Below are 19,837 nucleotides of genomic sequence, written 5' to 3' on the forward strand. Positions count from 1 at the left end.
AGTGTCAGCACCCACGCCATACTTCTCCTTTGGTCTGATCTCACAAATACTGTTCATCCATTCTGGTCCTGACGCAGTCCGAACAGCTCAAGTCTATTTTCAGACTGTATGCTCTTCTAAATAAAGTTGTCTTGCGCCATAGCAGCTGCACGCTCCAACTCCTTTGCGTATAGACAGAGATTGGGTTCCGTCTAGTCTCGCTACTGAGGCCTCATCAGGAACATACCCCAACCTCTCTCACTTGGGCGGTGTCCCGTGAGCGGACCCTCCTTTAGGAACCGCTTTCTGAGAGTTCGTCCGTTGTGACTTGGACCATTTCCGGACCCGGCCATACTCCAGCATCCTTCACGATGGGTGGACTTATACCCCTCCTCCTGCCGTCTGGCGGCGCCTCTCGAATAGTCCCTTCCGGTGGTTATCAGTCAAGGAGGCGAGCTTCAGTACAGGAACCTTCGAGTCCTTCGGCCCCGACGCATCGTCGACAGCATTCATTGCCCGTCGTGGTATCAAGGAACCCTAGGCGCCCTTCAATATCGACATCAGTCCAGCAATTGACCGTCCTACCCTATACCGCGGACGAGTGGAAAAAGACACTCAGCGAAGTGAAACAAAAGTATCTCAACCGCAAGTACCGAACTTGCTCAGCAAGGTGCTGCGAAATCCTCGATAATCTAAAAGACCTGTCCAACGTTGAGCCCTCCACCTGGTCTATCTGCACTTCTACGCCGCTTCGTCATTCGAGATGTGTGCCCGGCCGTTGTCTCAGTCTTCCACCTACCGCACCAAGCTGCTGCGGGACGCACGGGAGCATTACGAGGACGCGGCAATCCTGATCGAGAAAGCGGAGGAGGTCACCACCCAGAAGTCCCGATCCGGGTCCGTGTCCTCGACCGCGTCGCACTCGCCCTCGTTGTCTCTCAGCTCCTGCATGAACGCATCAGCCATGTCACCGCGGTCTTCAATGTCCTCGGGCGACGAAACGCCGGGTGGCGGCAAACGCCCCACCAAGAAGAAGAAGAAGGTATCGTTCTCGGGCCTGCCAGACCTCGAGGAAGTCACCAAGCCCTCGCTGCAGCCGGACCCCTACATGCGCCCGGACAGTCCCACCCTGGGATGGGAGGAGAGCTACTACTTGTTCGGCACGCCCGAGCCTGAATCACAACAGCAACAGTCTGCGGCTTCGGTATCGGCACCGCTTGCTTCAGTTGCCGAGACGGAACCGGAACCGGCATCGCCAGCACCCTCACCGCGAGACAGGCTCGCCTTCCCAGAGCGGTCTTCAACACCGGCCCCACCGGCCGACGATGACGGCCACACGTTCAACCTGGAACTCTTCCTCCAGACGCGGTCCATGAACCGCCTCGTCTCGCAGCTCTCGGCCTTGCGCTCGCAAATCGCATACCACCGCGACGCCATCGAAGGTCTCCTCGTGACGTCCGAGGAGGCCGCTGAGGTTCCTTCCGTGCCCGAAGTGCCGCCCGTGCCGTCCATTCCCGGGCTGACGCGCAACATCTCCCCCTTCTCCGCCTCGTCTTCCTCGGCCGAGGACTCGGACGGCCCGCCGACGCCCACGTCCACGACAGTGGCCGTCTTCGAGCAGCACGCCAACTACTCGCCCAAGACACAAGCGTCGCCGGGTTTCTTCGACCTGGAGGCGCACATGCGGAGGATGGAGGAGGAGCAGCACCAATTCCAACTGCAGCAGCAGCAAAAGCAGCAGAGGCAACAACAGCACCCGACCTACTTCACGGTGCCGGACTGGAGCAAAGACAACAGCAACAATGTTAAAAACTACAGTCACGGCCGGTCGCAGTCCAGCACGGGCCCTTACTACATCCCCTCGGAGCCGTGGATGGCGCGCCCCCGCAGCAGCGACAGCGATTCGTCCGACGCGACCATGACGCCGTCCATGAACGCGCGACAGGAGACGAGCTACTACCACCAGGTCCAGATCCAGCGGCCCGCGTCTGCCGCCTCGATCGCCCGGCCCGGGGCGACGGTCCCGTCCGCATCGACGGTCTCGGACGAGGGGCTGCGGGACCGGATCGAGCGTCTCCGGGCTGGCGGCTGGCAGAGGAAACGGTTCGATAACCGACGCTACGAGGCGTTGCGTGAGCAAGTCCTCGGCGAGCTCGGTGTCTAGACACCAACTACTCCTCTGCCCAGGGACTTAACACCTAAACATAATCAACACCTTACCTACATTATTACACGGCATTTCTATCGGGTCATCCATTGCGCTTTGAAGGATGATCCAAACCTGCAGAAACTTGACCTATGATGGTCAACCGTTACTTGTGGCTTACCTCTTCCCCCAAGCCAAACTTGGGTCAGGGGGTGAAGGAAGCAAAATGTTTCCAAATGGGAAAAAGGCGTTCTCGGCATAATACCACCAATAGAAAGTTCTGTCATTTTATTTTCTCTCCCATTTTTATCTCGGTAAAGGGAGGGGCGGCGAAGGGTCAGGCGGGAAGAGGAGGCATTTGCGATGTCGCAATAATGCTTCTTATCATCATCAAGGTCTTTTTGATCTTTTTGTTTTCTATTTTCTATTCTTGTTTTCACCTTATTTTCTAATGTATGTGTACTGTGTTGTACAAAAGGGCAGTGTGTACATGTACTACGACTTGGGACGTTTTTATCCTTTTCTATCTATTGTACCAAGAGAGGAAGGAGCATTTGCATGATACCTAGGCTGGTAGTGGTTAATGATTAAAGAGCAATACGACCATCAAAGATAACCTATTTTATGACTTCCTCAAGTGAAATCCACAGGCATCAAAATTGCGCTTTGAGCTATCCCTTGACCTAGTAATACACTGCGTATGCTGTGCTAAGTACCGGACTGGAATAGCAGTGTTACGGCAGACAAGATAGCAGCATGACGGGTTATCAGGACATGCTCATCGAATCGTCACCAAACTGATAGATTGCCGCACATAAATTAGCGATTCTGGATATTTGTGAAAATGAATGGCCTTCATCCTCCTTCGATACCTCATAGACTCCGCGCGAAAAGACTAGGTAGTTTCCAAGCAGACCCTGCCTGGTCAGTTCTATGTACTTCCCGTAGTTTGCCTCCGTGAACTCTTCTTCCTCAAAAAGGGTATCTCCTAAACGACGTTCCCCCTTCCCCACCCCCTGCTAAAATCCTGCCGGACCATTCTAGCCGCCGAAGCTCTTTCGTCTGGCCTCCTTTTCTACTTCTTCCTTGACCTTGAGCGTCTGCTCCTGCTCCTTCATCTCGCGAACCTTGGCCATGACCACTTCGCGGAAAATGGCACCCTTGACTGCCTTGTTGAGCTTGTCCTTGCCACTAGCAGCCGCTGCCGACGCGGCGGTGGCGGGGTTCTGAGGCAAGTCGGGGTTCTCGGGATCATCCTCCTGCATCTTGAGCGCCTCGATACGGTTGGCCAGCTTAACCATCTCGATACCTCTCTTGAGGCGCGCCTTGGCCATGTAGGCCTTGATCTCGGGCAACAAGTTGTGGTCGGTGGCATTCTTGCCGCTAAGCCAGATATGGTCAAGTGCTTGCTATACAGGGTGTTAGTAACTGCTTCTTTTGGTATGCCGGTTGTTGGCTTGAGCACGGATATTGATCACGTACCTGACTTGTCCAGCGGTTGTCGGCTTCAGGTTGCAGCAAGTGCATTATGAAATCCTTGGCGTCTTGACTGACATCCTTCCAGTATCGCTCGTGGAACACTACCTGGGCGTTGCTGCACTCGTCGATCAAATCCTGGAGGTTCTCCGAACGGAATGGGGAGTAACCGCAGAGGAGGGTATAAGTGATAACGCCCATGGACCACATGTCGACGGGCTTTCCGTGGCCCTTCTTCAGCATGACTTCGGGGGCGGCGTAGCCAAAAGATCCGGCCATGGTGGTGAGAACTTCATCCTTGGTGTCGAGCATTTTCGCAATGCCAAAATCGGCCAGGACCAGATCGGAGTTGGGGTCCTTGCTCAGGTAGAGCAGGTTCTCGGGCTTGAGATCTGGATATTGGGCGTTAGCAACACAGTATAGAGTCGACAACCGCCACTGTGGGGAGAGACTCACCTCGGTGAACAACATTGTTGCGGTGAAGGTAGTCGACCGCTCCAAGCACCTGCTTGATGGTCTGGGAGGCGTCCTTCTCTGTGAATTTGCCCTGTTCGCAAATGCGGTCGAACAGCTCTCCGCCTGTCGCGAGCTCTGTGACGATGTAGTACTTGTCCCTCGACTCGAACCAATCGACAAAGCGCACGATCGAAGGGTGCTTGAGGCGCTGCAGCATGTCGAGCTCGTCGTAGACCATCTTCTCGTTACCCTTGACATTCTTCTTCAGGATGATCTTGATGGCGACCTTGCCGGTCGGGCCATCGGCCTCTCGGACGATTCCATACGTGCCGGCTCCGAGCGTCTTTCCGAATCGGTACTTTGCCTTCTTATCGTAGCTGTCGGGCTGGCCTTGAAGGCGGCTGAGCATCCCCGAGACTGCAAGCGAACAAACAAACGGGTTAGCACACAGTTTTGCCGCCCGCCGAAAGCGACTATGCACGAGATCATGGACTTACAACTCATTGTTCCTGCGGATTCCGGTATTTGCAGGTCGCAGTCGTCGCTGGACTGGCGAAGGGTGTACTTGGAATAAGTATGTAATTTAGGGGACGCGACTACTGAGGAGGAAAGGTGATGAGAATCGAACTAGGAGGGTCAAGGTGGGGTAATGATGCTGGTTGGTGGTTTCGAGGGAGAAGAAGAAAAACAGTCCGTCTGGCCGTAAACGCAGCGGCGTGCGTCGTATTTGTTGGACTGGGAGGCCTGGAGACCCGACGGGAAAATTGGATAATCTTTCGTCTTGGGGGAACACTTGGGAGCCCGAAGCCAGGCGCGGGTTAACCTGAAAAACAACACTTTTCAAACCCAGAAGCAGCAATTGATTGAAGCCGCTTGAGAGTGGGCTTCAGCTGGACGTAAATATAACTTGCTTGGCGTCCAACGTTAGAGCGTAAAGGAGGGTCTTCTTGGGGAGGGGCTGAGCCGCAGGGGTCCCGATATAAGTCAATCAGAAGCAGGGGTGAACTCTGAACAGGTGCGGACAGACGTGGTAGCCTGGCTTGACTGAAATATGATCCGACGAAAAGAAAGCGTTAAGGAAGAAAAGGGTTTGTCTTCTAGAAATCAATTTGGTTTCCGGCTTCGTAATACGGGATCCAGAGAGTTGCGCTGCTGGGTAGCAAGTGTCAAGTGTCTCGAAGATGGACTGCCGCGACCTCTTGACGGATAAGGATCGACGGAGGGAGGGCGCTGTTTACTTGTACTCGTTGTTTGATGTTCACTCCCACAACAAGGATGCGACCGGTCAGGTATGGCTGCTGGCAGGTTTTCTCCCAGAGCCTATTCAATGCGCACCGGAGGCCACACGCACGATGACACAAGTCATAACTCTCCTACTTCGTCACATTGAACAAACAAGGCTGTGCCTGGCGTGTGCGAATGAAACGATGCGATGCGATACGAGCTGCTACCCACAGCCTACCTACCCTGGGACTTACTTGGACTGTACGGGGCTGGACTGAGCTAGGTTGACTTACGGGAAAAGAGCCTTGCTACGAACCAGCAGGGGAATGGCCATATACAGCCTTCCATGTGGCTGCTCAGCCGCAATGACCGAGACAGCCCAACATCCAGCCTTCTTAGGCGAAATCTGCTGTGTGCCTACCAGCGACATACCCGTCAAGGAAATTGCCTGGCTGCAACCCTTCTTCGGCGTACTGATACGGCAGAACAAAACATCTCCAACGGCGGGACGGAGCGACCAGAACAGCAAGCAGGGGCCGGGCCCGCGGAGTACTGGCCAGGAGAATGTCATAGTGGCTAAGCCGGGAAGTCGGCAACAGATGGGTATGCCGCCAACGCCAGCACAGTAATTGGCAGCAGCAGAAGTTACACCAGGATCCGGCCAGGTGATTCGTCTTCGTAAGCGCGCTCTCCACAAGCACGGTCAACAAACAGCAACGAGGAGAGATTGTTTCTTTCGCCCGTGACTCGTGCCTGGCCGACTATGGCCTATGATGGCCTACATATAGAAAAGCACCTGGTATCTTCATCGATGTGGCTGACGATGCGACTTACATACCTGAGCTTCAAAGGGTGTACAATCGATGTTCATATACATCTTTCATCCTGTCAGAATCCCGACAAACATGTACCTAAGTCAGCGTCCTAAGCCAACTAGCCAGCGGGGTGGATAATACTTCTGCTAGTGGCCGCATGTTCGTCTGGACTCTCTCGATTCCATGTCCATCAGTAACTTCGTTGACGTACGTACAATACGATCACTGTTGTTGACCATGATCCAGTCAACCGGTAGCTATATCTCTTTTTTCTTTCTTTTTTTCTACTTGTTGAGTATGTGGCTTTGGATAATGATCTAGGGGCCCGTCTGCTCAAACATGCATATGCGCTTCTAGCGATTCCTTCCTGCCAGCGGTGGTGCCATCAATGTAAGATATCGTAAATGATACTCCCACTAGCAACATTGAAATTACATCTCAGGTGGCCAGCGGTGGTCAGACGGTGTTTTTTGACATGCCCGCCGTGGTATTACTTGGATGTATCAGATGGTTTCCCGATTCAGAGTGTCGTATACAGCTTGTTGACCACGCGCATGTTCGTTTGACACCCCAAGCTGATAGATTCAAATTTCGTCCAGACTTGTTACATCTAGTCACAGTTGAGATGCATCCATCCTGATTGCACGGCATGCACCGAATTTGTTTTGAGGGCTAGTTAAACCTCTTCCACTCCAAATGCGTTTCAGCTCAATTCTCTTCACCTGCCACGACACCCAGCAATCCCCTCATTGTGATTACCTGCCTGGCGGTCAAGTCCCAGACGACGAGCCCGTCCATTCCATTGAAGACATTGGCATGGATGGGTGCTGCTGATCAACAGTGTTGCCCGGCTCTCCATCCAAGTTGACGCCACTTCGGCGCTAGGTCCCATAACTGGGGGGTTGCATCGCATCCTGCGCGCCGGCCGCACTTTCAACATTCCTCCCGTGCCGCACGACACTCTCCTACGCCTGCGCTGCCGATTATTGATTATTTCACAGCAAGCGACTACCTACCTACATGTAGGCAATCCACCGAGCATCCCGCAGAGATCGAAGCAACACTGCACCAACATCCGGTGGATATCGAAACAGACGGCCGTTGTTTCGAACTTTCGATTAAAGTGGTTGCCTGGCAGACACCAGGCGTTGAGCACCGCCTCTCTACAACCGACTCGGTTGAGTTGAGCGCTTCCGTCACATCACGTTGCCGCCAACCATCACACCCCCACCATCGAAACTTGCACACACAGAGAGGAGAGTCACCCCCAACCTTGTTTTGCGCCGCAGACCACAACAACCACCACAATGTCCTCCTTGGGCACAAAGAGGCTGGGTAAGGAGCTCGCAAAGTAAGCTACACCACCGTGTCACTGCTGCTGTTGGCGTTTCGACAGGTATTGATGATTTCTCGAGCGAGCAGGTATCCAAGAGCCTACCGCCCGGCATAACGCTGGTCAAGGCCGACGACCTGCAGGAATGGCTGCTGGACATACAGGTCCTCGACCAAAACCCCATCTACGCCGGCGAGACCTACCGACTCAAGTTCCGGTTCGGCAAGCAATATCCAATTGGTATGTAGGCGTGCATGCAGGCATTTGCGTATCCCTTGTGCGCCCCGGAATCTGCAAGCATCATGAATTAGGTATTAACCTAGTTTTCCGCCGCCACAGAACCTCCCGAGGTCGTCTTCACTAAGCAAGAAAACCGGCCGATACCCATGCACCCGCACATCTACTCCAACGGCATCATCTGCCTGGACCTCTTGGGCTCCTCGGGCTGGAGTCCCGTACAAAATGTCGAGAGCGTGTGTATGAGCATCCAGAGCATGCTCACGGGCAACACCAAGAACCACCGGCCCGAGGGCGACGCGGATTTCGTCAGCACCAACAAAGCGCGGCCGAAAGATATCGAGTTCTACTATCACGATAACGAAGTATAGGCGGCGCATATCCTCTTCCGGCCACTCTGAGGCTACCTACAGCAGACCCCAGCAGAGCGGCACATAGCTATTGCGGTTCTGGCGCCTGCCGACCAAAGGCAAACAGGGTCACAAAGAATTCTACGACATGGGGAACGATATGAGAAACATTGGTGGAAGATATCGTACTGTAGCTTATAATGCTAGGTTTGAAGCCGGCACAATGACATCAAGAGTGCGGTTTGTCATTCTTCCTTGTATTAGTCCTTGGCTTCATTGCGATTGCATTGCCATCAGAGTAGTGTAGTGCGGCTGCGCAACTATCTACAGGAGGCAAACTGAGAAATCAGCATTGCGTTTTGTTACTATAGCCTCCGTATCTGGAGTATATCCGTAGATGATTATGTAGGCCGCATGGAATTCTTTGAAATCCCATATTCCTCCGGCTTGGGGGTCGGCTAGAGGAAGGCATTGGTGGGGTTCTGGCACATGATATCCGGCGATACGATACAGTGCTAATTTTAGCGTGTTCCTCCCTGTGACGTCGACACGGGCCTAGAGCTCGCCCGAACCCCAGAATCCACCGGTCGCGGTGCAGTGCATGCTGTGCTGTGCTGAAGCTCGGGAAGCTCGCCCAACTGATTGTGATTGATGCTCACTCGCGCTCCCACCTGGGCTTCACACTGATTACCTGGTGACCTCATTCGCGAGCTCACGCTTCCACCTCCTCTCCCTCGAGCCTCCCACCCCCATGAAGAGAGCGCATACATAATGGCTCCTCATGTGGGGTTCGACACCGAACAGATTAAGGACAAGGCTCGTAAAGACCTTCTCTATCTTCTAGAATCTGTAAGTAAGGCTACCTCTACCCACCAACCTCCCCCCTCCGATCGCTGTGAACCGCACGAACGAACATCCAATAACCATTTCCCTCTTTCTCTCTCTAGGTCCGCGGTAAAAAGAACCTCGTCATTGAACGAAGTCTTGCCGGCCCAATCGGCACCGTGGTCAAGGTCTCGACGCTCCAGGATTACGGTGTGGACAAGTTCTTCTTCATCGAAAACAACAATGCCGATACAAGCCAGCGCAATGTGGTGTTCATGGCGCGAGGCGAATGCGCCCGCCATGCGGGGGCTATTGCTGGTGAGTGAGCGCCTGTCCTTTGTTTCTTGGTCCCAGTCTGTCTGGTATGCGCATGGGGAGTCTCTTACCGCTCTGCCGTGATTGAGAACAGAACAAGAGTAGCTCGTAGCGTGTATCGCATGCTGGAGACGTGAGATGCCGTTGTGGTTTGCTAACAATATATAATATAGAGCACGTGAAGCGACTACAACGTGAGAGCCAAACCGGCCACGAATTTCACATCTTCTGGGTGCCCCGCCGAACACTGGTTGCCGACAAGCTGCTGGAGGAGAGTGGTGTTTTGGGCGACGTCAACATTCATGAGCTTCCATTATACTTCTTCCCTCTCGAACGAGACGTTCTATCCCTTGAGCTCGAGGACTCGTTTCGGGATCTATACCTGTGCAGGGACACGACACCGGCCTTTCTCATGGCCAAAGCTCTCATGGAGATTCAGTCCAAACATGGTCTCTTTCCTAGGGTTATTGGCAAGGGCGACAACGCCAAGCGGGTCTCGACACTTCTTGTGCGCATGCGACAAGAGATATTAGCCGGAGACGACACATCCGAGTCCTGCAGGACCGGGCTTACGCCCAGCAACACAATGGAGAGTGTCATCATTATTGACCGCGAAGTCGATATGGTCACCCCTTTGCTCAAGCAGTTAACCTACGAGGGCCTCATTGATGAAGTTTTCAAGATCCAGAACAACCAAGCGGACGTTGACTCGACCATTGTGGGAGCAGTGGCCCAACAACCATCGTCCAGTACATCCAGCACACCGCCAGCAGCGAGCTCAGTGTCGCGGAAGCGGAAGATACAGCTTGACTCTTCCGACAAGTTGTACGATGGCCTGCGCGATACCAATTTCGCCATTGTCGGTGTTCTTCTTCACAAAGTTGCTAGGCGTCTTCAGAGCGACTACGATAGCCGGCATACGTCGAGAACCACGGCTGAGCTCAAGGAGTTTGTGAAGAAACTGCCAGGCTACCAAGCTGAACAGCAAAGTCTCAAGATTCATACAGGCCTCGCCGAAGAAATCAAGAAGTATACGGAGACGGATGAGTTCAGTCGGATGCTCGAGGTACAACAGAACTTGGCCGCCGGCGCCGACCCCAGTTCCCAGTTTGATGCCATCGAAGAACTCATTGCCAGAGACATGCCTCTTGCGGAAATGTTGCGCCTTATCAGTATTTACTCCTGTATCTCTGGTGGAATCAAGTCAAAAGAATATGACCAGTTCCGGCGTCTGGTTCTGGAAGGTTACGGCTACCAGCACCTCCTCACGCTCAATAACCTGGAGAAATTACAACTATTCCTCTCCCGAGCATCGCCAATGGCAAGCATGATACCGATACCAGGATCTGGGACGGCGACAGGCACAAAGACCAATTACACATACCTCCGGAAACAATTACGTCTAATTGTCGACGAGGTCAACGAACACGATCCCAACGATATCGCATATACATACAGCGGTTATGCACCACTCTCGATTCGGCTTGTCCAGTGTATACTACAGAAGCAATACTTGCTGGGCATTACACGCGGTAATGGTGTGACTTCAACGGGCACAACCACGGGTGGGGGCGCACAGGGCTGGCGGGGGTTCGATGAAGCCGTCAAGCACGCACGGGGCCAGACGTTTGATGATTTACAAAAGGGCGAGGATAAAGCAGTCAAGGCGCGGGCTCTCTTGTCTGGGGGCGGTGAGAAGAAGACCGTATTTGTTGTCTTCGTTGGAGGCATTACTTTTACAGAAATTGCCGCGCTACGATTTATAGCCAAGAAGGAAGAAGGTTGGTTTCCCCATTCTTGTTCACACGATATTGCTCCCCCTGCTAATACTTTTGCTTCTCTCATCAGCCCGGCGAAATATCGTTATTTGCACGACCTCGATCATCAGCGGAAATAAGATGATGGATGCGGCGATCGAGAAGGAATCGTATGCGAAAGAACGGCCGAAGGTTCCTGCGACAGGCACTGCGTAGTTGAGACTGCAGTCGGCCAAGCGAGTAGTGATGATGGTGGCGGGTACACGCTACCGATATACCCATATCTTGCAATACATTGAAGTGCAGTGTTGAGGACTGTCAGATTGGCAACTATACCGAAATTGCATCAATGCCAGCAGCTTCCTGGGAGCCAGCTGAGTGTAGTCGCAGGAGTTATTCGCAAGCAGTGCGAACAGGCCAATGTGTCGATCTGGCGTCTTGCGTCGTATACAAAAAGCGATACAGCTCGGTCGTGATGTTGATAGCTGGGTAGTGTTCGTGCTGTCATTACCCCTCGAGAGATATACACGAGTATTCCAATACTGATTCAGTGTTTCATTTCCCCTTAAAGAGATGAATTAACAACATTGGAACCATGGAACTGTACAGGTGGCATTGCGATGACGATGGATGTGTGTGTGTGTGTAAGTGGTCGGCGTTTTTCGTTCCGGATGTGGTATGCCGATGCCATGATGCGAGAAGCAGTAGGTTGGCTTAGTTGGGGTGCACGTGACGAGACGGGCGAAACAGAACAGCTTCGGAAGTGGCTCCACCCTGCGCACCTGTAGCCGTTCACTACATCGAATTTACCTGCCTGTCTTTCTGCTACATATCTCTCCCTCGCCCTCTCCCGTAAGGACCTTTGTGTCGGTGCATATAATCAAACGCACGCCCGAGTCGACCAATGCCAATTGACTATCGTAGGCACGGCTTAATATCCTTCGCCTCCACCGAATAATCCTCGCCTCGACCCGACTGATAGCCAATTGCCACTGGAGTAAGCTGTGCTGTAATAACCCGGGCAGTTCAGTCAGTCTAGAGAGGTACAGTGCCCACTTGCCAAGTCTTCTCACTGTGATTAGTCCCTTCCGATCACTCTTCGCCATTGGGGATAATCAATGTTATAAAGAGCCATCGTTCAGATGGAACCACCTGTTTCGGCATGGGGCTAATAAGACCGAGTAGATCGAGCCACCCATTTCGTGATATGATTATACGGTAGCACCTTCTGTGGCATAGCTGGGGCGTCGAGCGGAAGGGGTGCTGGACTCGCATGGACACAACAGCGTCCGTATTATACCACCACCATCAGTCGCCAAGTTGCGGTCATCCCAATCATTATTCCAGTCCACCAGCATCCTAATCCGTATATACACCTGATACCGAAACCAAACGTCCACTTTGATCATTCTAGCGGAACAGCGGGACAACCGAGGGACTATGAGTAGCACTCGTGGGACAACGCTGTTGGAGGGGAAGCTTTGGGCCCCAGCCGGCCGTGGACTTGGACCAGCTGGACCTACATCTATCAGTTTTGGCCTCCTCCAAGGGCGGCGACCATCGTCATCCCGACCTCGCGTCTACTCCTTCTTCGCCTTCCGGGCTTGACACCCACACCGGCCCACCCACATCCAAAGGCACGCCGAGGACCGAATCTGAAATCATTGTTCGAATAGACGGCATGGATATGGATACCGATGACATGAATAGCCAAGCATCCGGCTCCGCATCACATGATGAGACCGAGTAAGTATTCTTCTGGAGCGTGTTCTTTTCTTGCGAATCTCCATTGCATTTGTTCGTTGCTTCCATTTCATACCGTCCATCTCAAATCCGTTCTTGACCAGTCGTCGCATAGGTCACGCCAGGGCCAGGATCTTGCCGTCGATGCAAGCCTGCTAGGCTTCCAAGAAAGTTTGAGGAAATCTACCACCTCGACTGCTTCGGCACTGTCAGATAATTCGGAGCTCTCATCGGTTCCACCTTCGCCGCCATCGAGCAAAGCCACCACACCCGTCACATCGGAAGCGTTGCCCACGGAAGCAATGCCCACGGACACGGCGCCTACGGAAACAGTAAATACGGAGGTGCCTACGGAAGCAGTAGATACGGAGGTGCCCACGAAACCAATGCCTACGCCTACTAAAGCCAAGCCGCGACAAGTGTTCGATGTACGCCCCAAGGTGTCAATACCCACTGACGTTGCGCCGTATGACTACGCACACCAGTGCATTGAGGCGGCCGAGCGGTCGCGAATGAACCCCTACGCCCTCCACCAGGATGAGTACTTGATGCTACGAGACCACATCAGCCACGCACAGGTCACAACCTACCTGAACATACGGAATGGCATCCTGCGGCTGTGGCTTAACAACCCCCGGATAGGGGTCGCACGTGACGAGGCAATTGGCTGTGCGAAAGATGTAAGATGGTTTGATGTTGCCAATGTATGCTACGACTGGTTATTGCGCCGCGGATACATCAACTATGGCTGCTGCGAAGTCCCGTTGTCGAAAACGCGTCCCAAAAAGCCTTCTCTAAACCGGAAGAGGAAGACAATAGCGGTGATAGGCGCGGGGCTGTCCGGCCTCGGCTGTGCCCGGCATCTCGATGCGCTTGCAAAGCAGTATGCCAGACAGTTTCAGGAACTAGGAGAAGATCCACCAATAGTCATTATGCTAGAAGGCAGGAGTCGCCTGGGCGGTCGTGTCTACTCGCGAGCTGTCGATGGAAGCCGGAGTCAGCGGCTGTTCGATTTCAAGGGCAAACGGCACAGCGTGGAAGCCGGAGGAATGATCATCACAGGCTTTGACCGGGGGCAACCCCTCCACGTCCTGGTGAGGGGGCAGATGGCACTGCCTTACTACGCTTTAAAGCCAGAGGCGATACTGTATGATGCTAACGGCAAGCCGGTTGACTCTCACCGCGACTTGCTAGTTGAGAAACTCTACAATGATTGCCTCGAACGAGTCAGCGATTACAAATTCAAGAACGAGCCTACTAAGTTGATCGAGGGTAACAGAGGTTTGATGGATGAAGGCAAAGACGGCAATTCAGAAGGAAACAAGACCATCGCACAGACGGAAGAAGCCACGGCCGCTTTACCACAGGCCCCGCCAGTGTCTCAGCAGAGTCTGGGTCCTCGAGTTGACCTCGTGCCTGTATCCACCGATCGAGCTACAGGCCGGACGCATGTTGAGCCAGGCACGCCAGCTGCTCATAAGGCTGCCTTCAAGGCCAAGGAGATGGGGTGGGCTCTGAAGGAAGGCGTGACGGTGGACCGGGATTTGGATCTCGAGGCCGCAGCAAAGGATCCCACAACCACTCTCGGGTCCTTAATGGATGAGGCGATCTCGCAATATCGAGAGATCGTTGATCTTACGCCACAGGACTACAGACTGATCAACTGGCACATTGCGAACCTGGAATACAGCAATGCTATTAACTACAACCAGCTGAGTCTAGGTGGTTGGGATATCGATGCCGGCAACGAGTGGGAAGGGAAGCACACCATGGTTGTTGGCGGGTATCAGGATGTGCCTTGGGGCCTGTCCATGTCTCCTTCGCCATTGAACATTGTTAAGAAATCTGCAGTGAAGAAGATTACTTACGATCCTGACGGCAAGGGCAGAGCCAGGGTTGATTGCGAGCAGTACTCCCTCGAGGCTGATTACGTTGTGTCGACCATCCCACTGGGTGTGCTGAAGCACGGTAACGTGGAGTTTGACCCGCCCCTACCTCCGTGGAAAACAGACGTCATTGGGAGACTCGGGTTTGGTATCCTGAACAAGATCATCCTCGTATACCAAGAAGCTTTCTGGGACTCTAACTGCGACATCTTCGGCGTACTACGAAATCCCCTGTCTCGCCACAGCTTGCGACAGAGCGAGTACACTTCTCAGCGAGGCCGCTTTTTCCAGTGGTTTAATGTATCCAACATGAGTGGAGTACCGGTGCTTCTCGCCCTGATGGCCGGTGATGCCGGATTCGATACCGAACACACCAAGAATGACGACCTGGTGGCCGAGGCTACGGAGGTTCTGCGCAGCATATGTGGCCCAAAGGTGCCCAACCCTACCCAAGCAATCGTCACACGCTGGGGCTCGGACAAATTCGCGCGTGGTTCCTACTCCTCGGCAGGACCTGGGATGAAGCCTGACGACTACGAAACCATGGCACGCCCGGTTGGCAATCTCTACTTTGCGGGAGAACATACCATCGGGACGCATCCGGCGACAGTTCACGGTGCCTATCTCTCAGGTCTTCGTGCGGCTTCCGAGGTCGCAGATGCCATGCTTGGTCCCATCGACATTCCAGTACCTCTCGTCATCCCCAAAGAATCAACGGCCGCTGTGGCACATCAGGGTGTCAAGCGCAAAGCGTCCTCGGATGCGGCAGCGCCGGTCTCGCTCAGGGCCGCAAAACAGGCGAAGCTCGACGCCCACGAGGACGCAGCTTGGGCTCACATATACTCGCAGATCGGCGACAGGCCTTGGCGCCCTCAAAAAGTCGCGGGTAACGCGTACCTGCTGTACAGCAAGACCCAATTCGAGGTAGCCCGCCAGCGCTGCGCCCTGGGGCGGCGGCCTGGCAAGGGCAAGCCCAGCCCGAACGAGGTGCGTGTCATGACGAGCAAGATGTGGAAGGAAGCCACGGCGGAGCAGAAGAAGCCCTTTGAGGAGCAGGCCGCGGAGCAGAAGCGCTTGTACGCCGAGGACCTTAAGGAGTGGGAGGCCAAAGCCAAGGACTGGGACGCCCGAGCCCTCGAGGTGCGGCAGGCTTGGGAAGAGGCTGGCAATAAGCTTGTCACCGGAGATGAGGCTAACGAGGATGGCGCTAGTGGCGGTACCGGCTCGGACGGCCTCTCGGGACGGTCTGAGAGGAAGAGGAATCAGAAGGCCGGCACATCTGTGAAGAGCAACGTGGCGGATGTCGAAAAAGCCAAATGAGAGCCACTGCCTAGCTCATTTTGCTACTTTTCTTTTGCACATATGGTTGGGTCATTTTGGCGCTCACATGGAGGGGCAGGTTCGGGTTGCACAAACGGGAGACGGGATTGGAGCTCGGAGTTCATCATTGGCCGGAGCTTACTTCCTTCCATCTTCTCCTTTTTCGCCTCATTGCATCGGTGGTTGCTGCTGACAAGTACCTTCATTCACTCATGGAATGGCGCAAGCGGAAATTCTCAGTACTAGTATAATAATACATGTTGCGAACAATATTTGGTTTATTTAGGTGATGGTGTAATTAGAGTATCTTGCCGTGACCCCTTATTAGCAAGAGAACGCTGCTCCCACTGGACTATGTCATACTGTATTGTCCGTTGATAACTTGGTGCCAGTAACACAACGTTATGATATGTCCATTCCGCAGGATATAACGACGTTAACCCCAATGGGTATAACATCTGATTGGATTAACAGGGCGGTCGATTACCCACAAGAAGTGTTATACGAAAAGCACTTTCGTATCAAGAGGATAACAGCTTCCAACCTCTGATGTAGGTCATATCTACAAATATATATGTGTGTGTGTGTGTGTGTTTGTGAACCCGGGGAATTGAGTTACTGCTGCCCCTGGGACTGTGAGCATATGCATAGGGCATCAGGGCAGGGCAGGGCTGGTTGTAAATGTCTACTACGTGGCATCTGTTCCACCGTACTTATACTTCAGATTTCCAATGGAATGTTCTCTAGGATCGATTGCGTGATTGTCGGATTTCAGACCAGGAGATATATGTTGGGGGTCGAGTTGAGTCAACACCAAGCCCTACAAGAGGCTGCATTGCCATCATCTCGTGTCAGTCATTACTGGCTATGCGGAAGGGTGACTCTGGATGCCTGTATCACTGCATACATGTAGGCATACGGTGGGATAATACGATGGTAGTGGTGTTTAGTCATGTAGAATAACAAAATGGAAACATGTACCAAACATCATTGGCATAATCACTGTCCCGTCAAACCACTCTCTCCCAGGTTTGAGAAACAGAAGTGCCACGATGGAAACCCTAAATATTCGGAGTCCTCACCCACAAAGCCAATCGATCAACCTACCAGTTGTCATCCAAATGCAAAAATATCTTTGCGCCATATTCATATTGCAAAAGGCCTTCTTATCAAGGTTATGCTCAGGGCGAACACAATCAAGTGGAGGCGGAGTAAACGTAGGAACTGCCCTTTTTTTCTTGAGTATTTTTCCGCCTTGCCCTTCTTCCTTTCTCAGTACGAGGGCTGTTGTGCTTGTGCGGCCCAACATGGTTGATAAGGACTCATCAGCTGGGGATGGCGACGGCGAAGGTGAGGTCCCTTACGGGAATGGGGATTATAACTTACCAGACTTTATCGGCGAACCGAACGCACCGCAGCGACTGGAGCTGCAGCGGCTGGCGGACCAGCAAGAGATAGAGCAAGAGCGCCTGGCGTCTCAACAAGCACGGGCGCTGGCTTCGTCTCGACCGGAGGAGCGGCAGCGGCTGGTGGCGCAGCAACAGGACGAGAGGCGCCGACTGAGAGACCGGCATCTGGGAGAGCAGCAGCGTCTCATAGGGCACCAGCAGCGGAGGTCCCCTCACCACCCGAGGCTGCAGATTCCGTGGTCTAGTCTGTACACAGATATTTACGAGCCACCGCCTCCGTCGGCTGGACTACGGACGAATGCCGGCGTGGGTCAACGCTGGAAGGCCCCCTTTGTTGAATCCCCGCTCCGCAACACCACCAACGCCGACGCCGTTGCCTACTCCACCACCTCTGCTGCCGATGCCTTGACCCCGCCAAGCGAGGAAGAGCCTGAGGGCGACGTCCAGGAAGCGGAGCGGGATAAGGAACAGATCGTCAAGTCCAAAGCGAAGAGAGAAGAAGAAAAGAAACGAGAACGAGAAGCCGAGATCCTCCACGTGGAGGGCGAGCTTCCGGGTTTCGGGTCCTTCACTACGCCTCGCCCAGAAGATAGTATCGTTGAGGCATACTTCCTTCCCCAAGACCTGCAGTTTGCTCCCGCGAGCAAAGAGGCACGGCGAGCCTGCCCGTCCCGCTGGAATCCAAGCATGCCACGCGCGCCATTCGAGTCCGTGGTCAGGCCGGCGCCCACGAGTGCCGAGTGGAACCAGACGCCGGTCACCTACTTCAATGACGGAACACCACACCCCCGGCCTGGGGACATCCTGCCCTTGCCGCCGCCACGGAGGAACGAGGCAGCGGGGGCGTATCTTAGACGCCCGCGCCTCAACGAAGAGAGACAAACTGGAAACCCGTACGTGATACTCTCACCCTTTTAATATCTTCTTCTCGGCCGTCGATGCTTCATGCAACACGGGCGTCGCGGGAGTGGTCAAGTGATGCTGCAATCCCCACGCTAGCACCATGTGAGCTTTCGGCTCCTTCGCAGTCTCATAAGCACCAAGTCGCAAACCTCACAGCTTTGCTGCCCCTTGTTCGGATTCAGATAGACCGCGATCACATTCCGTTATTAGCTACATCATCGATGGTCACTTATCCCCATTGTCACTAATTATCCTGGAACCAACTACTTTCTCTCAACGTCTCGGGCTTACTCTACCGGAACTATACGCTAACGCTCAGAGTCCATACAGACAACCCGGAACTCACCGGGTTCAGCCATGGAATTCTCCCTCAATTATCCCGCATGGCCCTCCCCCGAGTAGACAAGGCGATGATGGCAACATGAACGCTGGTGGTTTTATCCGCCATCAACCCACGTCTCACGAAGGGGACTACCGCAACGACAGTGCTCCTTACTACTCACACCCGGCCGCTGAGAGTAACTACTACAACAACGGCACTTTTCATCATCCTCAACCAATGAGGATGCACAACACCCCGTATGGTCCTCAGGAGCGACCTTTCAATGCCGCCAATAACGATGATCGGCACATGAGCGACTACAGCAACCATAACCCTTATCCTACTCCATACTCACGAACCGGTTACAATGCTCCTCCTCGCCACAGAAACGAAGATGGCCTGGAAATGCTTAGTAATGTCGCCGCCGCCCAACCGCCAGCATCGTCGCTGCCTCCACTCCCCCAGCACCGCCCGCAACACGGTTACTACCACCCCGACCCCCGCTACAGTAGTGCTGATAGAACGACGCCGCCGCCATCTTCCCCCATATCCGCGCCGACGTCGGGGCGTAGCAACATCGCCCTACCGCAACTGCCGTACCTCGGGCAAGGCCCCGCTCCCGCCTCCGCGCCTACAGCCCCCTCCTCGTCGCGCTCGCCCTGTCGCCGCCGCCCCCTCGCCCAGCAGCACGATAACGACGATACCGAGATGGAGGATTAGGCAGAGGAAGAGGAAGAGGGGAGAAGAAGAAGGAGTAGACGGATACAATAACAACGAGGACGAGGACGATGACTGCTTCGCGGCAGCAGTGACTATCCACCGCTGCCAGAGTCGGATGGCGACGACGAAAACTAGGGAAAGCAGGTTGGTTTAAAACCCCGAATTATGTCGGGTTGCTTGGAGTTACTGACGGGGCAGGTGAAAGAAGAAGAAGAGGATAAGTTTTTGGTTTAAGTAATTTGACTTTAGAGTGGGTTGGTTGGTTATACTGGTATCCTGTCTCTGCCCCCTTAAGGGATGTCGTCAGAACGTAAGGCCATCAATCGGCTGTATATGTTGCTGTACGACGGCCCAGGGGAAGAAGAGAAGGGGAGAGGATATTTCATATCGCCCAGCGCTAGCATATGTTTATTTTTGTTGTCTCGTATCGGGTTTCTGGCAGGGAGGCGCCTTCGAGCCGTACCAAGGGGGAGGCGTGTTGAGATTGATATAGGCTCAGAAATAGGGAAGGAGAAAGACTAGAAAATTGAACCACGTTCTATCCATGACTGCCGCAGGCAAAGTTGCCATAACTGGGTAGCCAGCTGTTTCACTGCCAACCAGTTATCCCGTTGCTAATTA

General features: G+C 53.8%; 6 protein-coding genes across 6 annotated transcripts; 5 read left to right on the forward strand and 1 right to left on the reverse strand.

The window, feature by feature from the left end:
* Positions 1–350: 350 nt before the first annotated feature.
* On the forward strand, positions 351–2,143 carry PG997_002888 (uncharacterized protein; the record flags this gene model as incomplete). The annotated part of the gene is made up of 2 exons (XM_066807203.1): positions 351–746; positions 767–2,143. The coding sequence occupies 2 exons, from the start codon at positions 351–353 to the stop codon at positions 2,141–2,143; spliced, it is 1,773 nt and encodes a 590-aa protein (XP_066670821.1).
* A 1,022-nt stretch (positions 2,144–3,165) lies between these two features.
* On the reverse strand, positions 3,166–4,561 carry PG997_002889 (uncharacterized protein; the record flags this gene model as incomplete). Its single annotated transcript, XM_066807204.1, has 4 exons — positions 3,166–3,534; positions 3,608–3,993; positions 4,058–4,474; positions 4,555–4,561. The coding sequence occupies 4 exons, from the start codon at positions 4,559–4,561 to the stop codon at positions 3,166–3,168; spliced, it is 1,179 nt and encodes a 392-aa protein (XP_066670822.1).
* A 2,842-nt stretch (positions 4,562–7,403) lies between these two features.
* Positions 7,404–8,037, forward strand: PG997_002890 (UBC-like protein; the record flags this gene model as incomplete). Its single annotated transcript, XM_066807205.1, has 3 exons — positions 7,404–7,447; positions 7,512–7,669; positions 7,769–8,037. 3 exons carry the CDS (start codon positions 7,404–7,406, stop codon positions 8,035–8,037), a joined length of 471 nt encoding a protein of 156 aa, XP_066670823.1.
* Positions 8,038–8,787: 750 nt separating this feature from the next.
* PG997_002891 (vacuolar sorting) lies at positions 8,788–11,129 on the forward strand (the record flags this gene model as incomplete). Its single annotated transcript, XM_066807206.1, has 4 exons — positions 8,788–8,865; positions 8,964–9,159; positions 9,330–10,937; positions 11,005–11,129. 4 exons carry the CDS (start codon positions 8,788–8,790, stop codon positions 11,127–11,129), a joined length of 2,007 nt encoding a protein of 668 aa, XP_066670824.1.
* Positions 11,130–12,594: 1,465 nt separating this feature from the next.
* Positions 12,595–15,862, forward strand: PG997_002892 (uncharacterized protein; the record flags this gene model as incomplete). The annotated part of the gene is made up of 2 exons (XM_066807207.1): positions 12,595–12,659; positions 12,772–15,862. The coding sequence occupies 2 exons, from the start codon at positions 12,595–12,597 to the stop codon at positions 15,860–15,862; spliced, it is 3,156 nt and encodes a 1,051-aa protein (XP_066670825.1).
* A 1,307-nt stretch (positions 15,863–17,169) lies between these two features.
* PG997_002893 (uncharacterized protein) lies at positions 17,170–19,216 on the forward strand (the record flags this gene model as incomplete). The annotated part of the gene is made up of 2 exons (XM_066807208.1): positions 17,170–18,164; positions 18,577–19,216. The coding sequence occupies 2 exons, from the start codon at positions 17,170–17,172 to the stop codon at positions 19,214–19,216; spliced, it is 1,635 nt and encodes a 544-aa protein (XP_066670826.1).
* Between the last annotated feature and the right edge of the window lie 621 nt (positions 19,217–19,837).

The sequence above is a fragment of the Apiospora hydei genome (assembly GCF_038363865.1).
Source record: "Apiospora hydei strain CBS 114990 chromosome Unknown utg000004l_segment0_segment0, whole genome shotgun sequence".
NCBI classification, from domain to species: domain Eukaryota; kingdom Fungi; phylum Ascomycota; class Sordariomycetes; order Amphisphaeriales; family Apiosporaceae; genus Apiospora; species Apiospora hydei.